The 6,000-nt window shown below is 38.6% G+C and overlaps 1 protein-coding gene across 1 annotated transcript in view; it reads right to left on the minus strand.

Moving 5' to 3' along the window:
- Positions 1-5,424, minus strand: part of trim44 (tripartite motif containing 44) — a 47,711-nt gene extending 42,287 nt beyond the window's left edge. Inside the window, exons 1-3 of the mRNA XM_077569432.1 lie at positions 5,206-5,424; positions 3,287-3,837; positions 813-890 (exon numbers count right to left, since the gene is read on the minus strand). Coding sequence (XP_077425558.1) covers positions 813-890; positions 3,287-3,787 — 579 coding nt within the window. The 5' untranslated portion in view covers positions 3,788-3,837; positions 5,206-5,424. The remainder of the gene's footprint in view (positions 1-812; positions 891-3,286; positions 3,838-5,205) is intronic.
- Positions 5,425-6,000: the final 576 nt, after the last annotated feature.

Raw genomic sequence — 6,000 nt, forward strand, 5'->3', positions numbered from 1 at the left:
TTGTTAGACTACTAAGTGGTCCTTGCGTGCGTTGTTTAACGTCAGGCACGTGATTGCACAGCTAAGGGGGGTCCTCGCGCCAGTATTTACAGAAGTAGTCACGGTAGTTACAACAGCGCGATAATCTCCTTCTTATTTCCACTGTGGTTTATAGCACTGTTTGTTTTTATTTGCTGCCACTGGCATTGTTGTCTTTGTTTGGGCCCATGGCGAAGAAAATTGTCGTGGAAAAATCAAAATGCACTCGCGAGTATGGACCACCACCACATCTGACTGGAAATGAGCAGTGCATCGTCTCAACTACCGCAACGTGAGCATTCGGCATTACTCGGCTTCGCTCGGCTTCCCTTGGCTACCTGTTTTCAAGGTACGTTCGGCTTAGCTTGCTTTGCTTGGGTGTTCGAACTCCGAAAATTAGTTCAAACTCCGAGGCATTTTTTACTCCGATTTTTTGGTTGAAGTCCGATTTGTACGAGTTCCGAAACGTTCAAACTCCGAGGTTCCACTGTATAACGAAAAACAGAACATGTTGTTTTTTTCTTTTTGCTTAAACAGATGAAACCATTGCTATGCATGATGCAGCTGAACCATCTAACTGGTACAGCAAATTGTATATTTGCATAGTAAGGTACAATTTGAGCAGCAGAAGATGGTTGTTTGAATGTTTGCTTTTTTTCTACTCCAAATAATAATGACGAAAGGACATAACACAGTTGGCTCACTACCTGTAAATCCTCTAAAGTTACAGAGAAAACTTTAATTGGTTGTGGTGTTTTTGTATTCACTTTGTTCAATGAGATGTTTGGACTCACCTCTGATTTTGTCCACTTCTTTGCGATCTTTTCTTCCATCTGTCGTGTACAGTCCAGCAGGTCAAGACCTTGCCTATTCTACAGCATACAAACGCACAAATAGGAGATGCACGTTGTTATCAATGTATTGGTATCACTAGTAGTATTAATACATGAAGTATAGGCAAAGATCTGTGAAACTCAATTATAGAAACGCTCAGTATCAACTGCTGGAACGGCTTCTCAAATAGTTTTATCAGTACAATGAGGCGGGTAAGGTGAAGTTTGAGAGGCAAACATTGAAAAACTCAAACCAAAAGGAATCCATATCACCACTACTGCAATTCTCTCACAGGAATACACAGAAAGAGGATAAAAAAAGATTGAGTGGTTTTAGCATAAATAATACAGCCTTGGGCTGTGAGTGACCCTCTTTGTCTCGCGCCAATCCATATGTTGCCCCGACGGAAGAGAAAGCGTTGCAGCTAATGTGAGCTACTTTGTTTTTCAGAGGCTTAGCCGCAGGCCAGAGGACAACAATGTTTCTACAGCAATGCTACAACACTCCACGATGCTCATTGTTTCTGTGTTATATTGTATATTTCGCTGCTAAAATGTGCGGCTACTTGTACTGGGTCATTTCAACAAAAAACATTTGGTAGAGACGATGTGTCATCATGTTACAAATGCAATTACTGCTGACACAATTTGTGTGTGATACAGGTTGTCTTATAAATTCTCCCAATGTCAATTTATTTTATTTTTTTTACATAACATACAATATTTAACAAACTTCTGTCCCTGATGGATACTTAAGAGTGTAACCCACCTCCCACCCAAAGTCATCTGTGATAGGCTCCAGATAAACACAAGTGTTATGAAGTTCCGGATGGGTTGATTGATAAAATATAGAGGGAATTAATTTATTCAATTTTTTAAGGGTCATAATCATTAAACCTTTATTAATTGTACAGTAGCATTTTAACTTTGACTCAGTGTATAGTAAAACTAGGGCTGCAACTAACAATTATTTTAATAATTGATCTATCAATTACTTTGGCAAGTAATCAATGACTGGTATTTAAAACAGATAAAACATGTTTAATTTTCATCCTTTTATTCAAAAACAGGACCTTATTTCAAAACCAGAGGGCAGAAAATGCACAAACTAATTATGCTGCATTCACTGTTTTGGTCTGTAACAGAAAATAGGCAGAAATATTGATCATTGTTTTCCAGCGTCAAAGCAGATTTTGCTAATTTCTTTAGATTAAACACTTAAGATAGTCATTCTGCTTTTAGAGAGGACGACAGAAATATGAGTATTGATTTTCTATTGTGAGGCTGAAATTCCAAGAATTTAGAAAATTCTAAATTAGACAAGGTCTGCAAGCATTAATCCATCCATCCATTTTCTTAACCGCTTGTCCTCACAGGGGTCGCGGGGGGCGCTGGAGCCTACCCCAGCTGGCTTCAGGCAGTAGGCGGGATACACCCTGAACTGGTTGGCAGCCAATCGCAGGGCACACAGAGACGAACAACCATCCACAATCACAATACAAGCATTAAACGATAACCAAAAATGATTAACAATTAATTTAAAAATCAATTAGTTTATGTTGTTTTGATTTTTGAGGCATTTTCTTTCAGATAACATTGATTAAAATTTTTGGGTCATTTGACTTCAACTGTAGCTCTCTTATGGGTAAAATGTGAAAATGTGAAAATGTGTGTGTGGGGGGGGGTTACTAGTGTTTCACAATGGATTGTGTTTGACCTTAAGTGTTGCACTGTAGTAGACAGGTCTTACATCTGTCTTTTTTCCAAGGGGTCTCTTCGGCGTAAATGCTACTTTAGAAAAAAAGTTAGACACCGCGTGTTCTAGAGTATATTCCACTTTTGGCGATGAAATCACAGCCGTAACAGAAGTATCCTGTGTGCATGGGAAGACTGCAAGGTTGCATGGTGTACTGGTGTTAAAAATGTAGCACTATACAAAAAAGAAATAATGCAATGTGTTTTCGATATTGACGGTTCAGTAGATAGTGGACACAACAGTTCTCCAAAAAGAGGTTAAGTGTGCTTACTTTAAGCTATAGTCACAGTATAACATGGTATAAAAATAATAAATGGCACTTAATAATTTTATTAAATATTCTCCACTGCACAATGTTATTTTGAATTAATGAAAATTCAAAGAATTCTAAGTTCTATGTTTTGTCATCTATGATTGCATTGCTTTTACTGATGTTTTAGGTATGTGCAGTGGTATCGTTTCAGTATCGGTATCAAGATATATTAAAATTTGTTACAATGTTACAAAAACTGGGTTCTATGTATAAGGCAAAGGTGGATACATCCTCGGTCTTCTGTTACTTGCTTTGATGCGGCTATTTTGTGATCGCTGTGTAACAGATGCCACTGATGGTGACTTATAACATTAATGCCGCTATGGCTTGCATTATAAACAGTCAAGTTCCATGTGCATGACTTACCTTCTGCCAGTTGTAAGCGTCATACAGCGTGATAATCTCATGTCCCTGGTGCTCACCCTGCATAGCACACACGACACAGATGATCTTTTCGTCTTGTTTACAGTAGAGGGAGCCTTCCTGCCCATGGTCCGCGCAACGTAGCCTAACTACTGACACAGTGTCCTTCTTCACTGCATCTTTAGCAGCCATGTCCTCCCCCCTATCTTCTGAACTCTCAGCTCCTTGCAAGGGATTCTTGGATCCATGGCCATTCATATCATCACCAGTTGCTGCTTGCCTCAGATCTGCATTTTGTTCATTGTTTGAGTTAAGTCCATTAGCATGTGCCCCCTCCTTTTTATATGGTGCTAGCGGGTGATGTGTACTGGAGCCATGTCTGTCAGCATGCAAACAGCAGAAGGCAAAGGTGCAGGTGTGGCACACTTGCGTGGCCATTTGAGCCTCGTCAGGCTCACATGCATCACATGTTCCATCCATCAGTGGTAGATCCTCCTGGCTCATGACTCCTTCCAAAGGTTCTTCTTTGTGGTCTCTGAATGCAGATAATACACCTGGTGGCAGATGACAACATCTTATTGAAGACAAACGGTGTACTGTAAAGTAGATGACTGGATAATAACCATGGCCTTCTATGTGTGGTTATATTATTTGCGCAGTGGAAAGAAAAGACACTCAAGGCTAATTCCTAACAGAATCGACTGGATGGAGGGAGCAAACAGAAGCAGAAACAGGTTTAACCAAAGCACATGACTTTACAAAGCAGGAAAATCTGCAGTCACGAAACTATTTGAGTGCAAACACACTCACTTTGTTTACTGATTCAGTAGTGCTGGCTGTCTGTGTACTGTAGGTTGATGCCTGAACCCTTGCTTACAAAGACAACACATTGTTTGCAGTATGGAAAAGAAAAAAAAACATGAAACATTCTGTCTTGACAAACATTACAATATAAGGTATTTATCTTTAGATATGTTTGAATTGAATCCCTTTGCGGTAACGCTATATTTCATGATATGAAATTAAGAGTAAAAAGTAAAACCGTTTTAAATTAATAATTAGTTGATGAATAAATCATTTTAATAGATTAATTATATACTCCATTAGAGAAGCTAAATTACAAAATAAATAGAGATAAAACACATGAATTACTTTTATTTCCTGTATACACTATTGCTGCTGAAACAATGCAAATTTCTCCACTGTGGGTCTGGGACTAATTAAGGTTCTTTCTTGTATTGTAATATTGCTGAATGCTATCTTGGTTGACAGTTAAACAGCTGTAAACCCTGTAGTGCACTCACCATTATCAAGCCTTTTTTTGCTCGGTCACGGTAACTCATGGAAGCTGGCTGTGTTGTTTACCTTGTGACGGTCCCACATTGTAACATTGGAAAGTGGAAATGCGCAGCAAGAAACTCTCAGCTTCCGTAAATTGGACAGCAACAAACAGGCAAGTAAGACTACATTTCACATGACACGGAAGCAGGAAGTAGTTCTAGTTTTGGTACGACGAAAACAAAGTCGCTTGTTAGCAATTAGATGTGAATTCTGTTTCCACAAATCTAAACATTTTTGTTGTTTTCAAATTTATAGTTCAATACATTATTTTACAGAAAATATAAGGTCCACCTAGAGTGTATTTAATCTGTGTTTACATGTGCTTGTGGTGGAGGGGGGCAGGGTCACCAAAGTGGGATTTCACAGAGCGTACTATTTAAGGTAAGACCGCCACTGCCATTCCTACTGGCAACATACACACACATCTCGCAGAGGAGGGGGGAAAACTCTTTATTTTAATAGCATTCATACATCATTACATGTGCGTGCGTGATATTCACTGCGTGATATTTACTGCGTGCGTGATACTGCTACCTTACACGAACGCACACGGTACTCGGGAGTGTATTAAGTTTACTTACCGAGCAGTGTTTTCGTGCCCCCACTACGGCGTTTCTGACACGGGATTGATCAAGAGAAGTCACCTGAGGAATTAGCTTTACATCTAGCGACGTAAGAGTATGCGACGGGTTTTAAATTCTATTACTGATCTGTCTCATGAACTTTCTGCTTACAGTGGAAGATTGTAGGGAGTAAAGTTTACTTCCTTGTTTTCCGACTTCCGCGTACGTCACACACGTCACGTAGGCGAGTGATATTAAAAATTCTGTTTAAAAAATACGTCATAACATAATAGCGTGAATAAAAAGAAATCAATTAGAATTTGAGCATAAATTATTATTGTTGATAATTATATTATAATAATGTTGAATACAAAACGTGCTTTACTCCAGATGCTAAATGTTACTGATGAAGACAAAAACAAGCATACCTTAATTTTATTAAGTACTTGTATTCCTACATGTTATGTTGTTATAAATGCAGATTTTATTTTATTTTATTTTATTCTATTTTAGTTTAGTTTAGTTTAGTAAATTAACTGCAAACAGATAATGTACTCTACATGTAAACAGCAAAATATGTGCACTGACATGCACTCAGGTTGAGACCATAATGAGAATGACAAGCATGAAAATGAGCTCGCATAAGACAGTTTCTGAGGATTTAGGGGGAAAAAAACTTGTTTCTGTAAACTGATTGTTGCGGCAGTTCTCCAGATGGCTTGTTCCAGACGATCTTGCAGATAAAAAGTTTGGATGTAGAAATCCTGGGCTGGAGTGTAGTTGTGGTCGGCAATTGTGAGACAGGTTAGATGT

This window comes from Vanacampus margaritifer, chromosome 6 (assembly GCF_051991255.1).
Source record: "Vanacampus margaritifer isolate UIUO_Vmar chromosome 6, RoL_Vmar_1.0, whole genome shotgun sequence".
NCBI lineage: Eukaryota > Metazoa > Chordata > Actinopteri > Syngnathiformes > Syngnathidae > Vanacampus > Vanacampus margaritifer.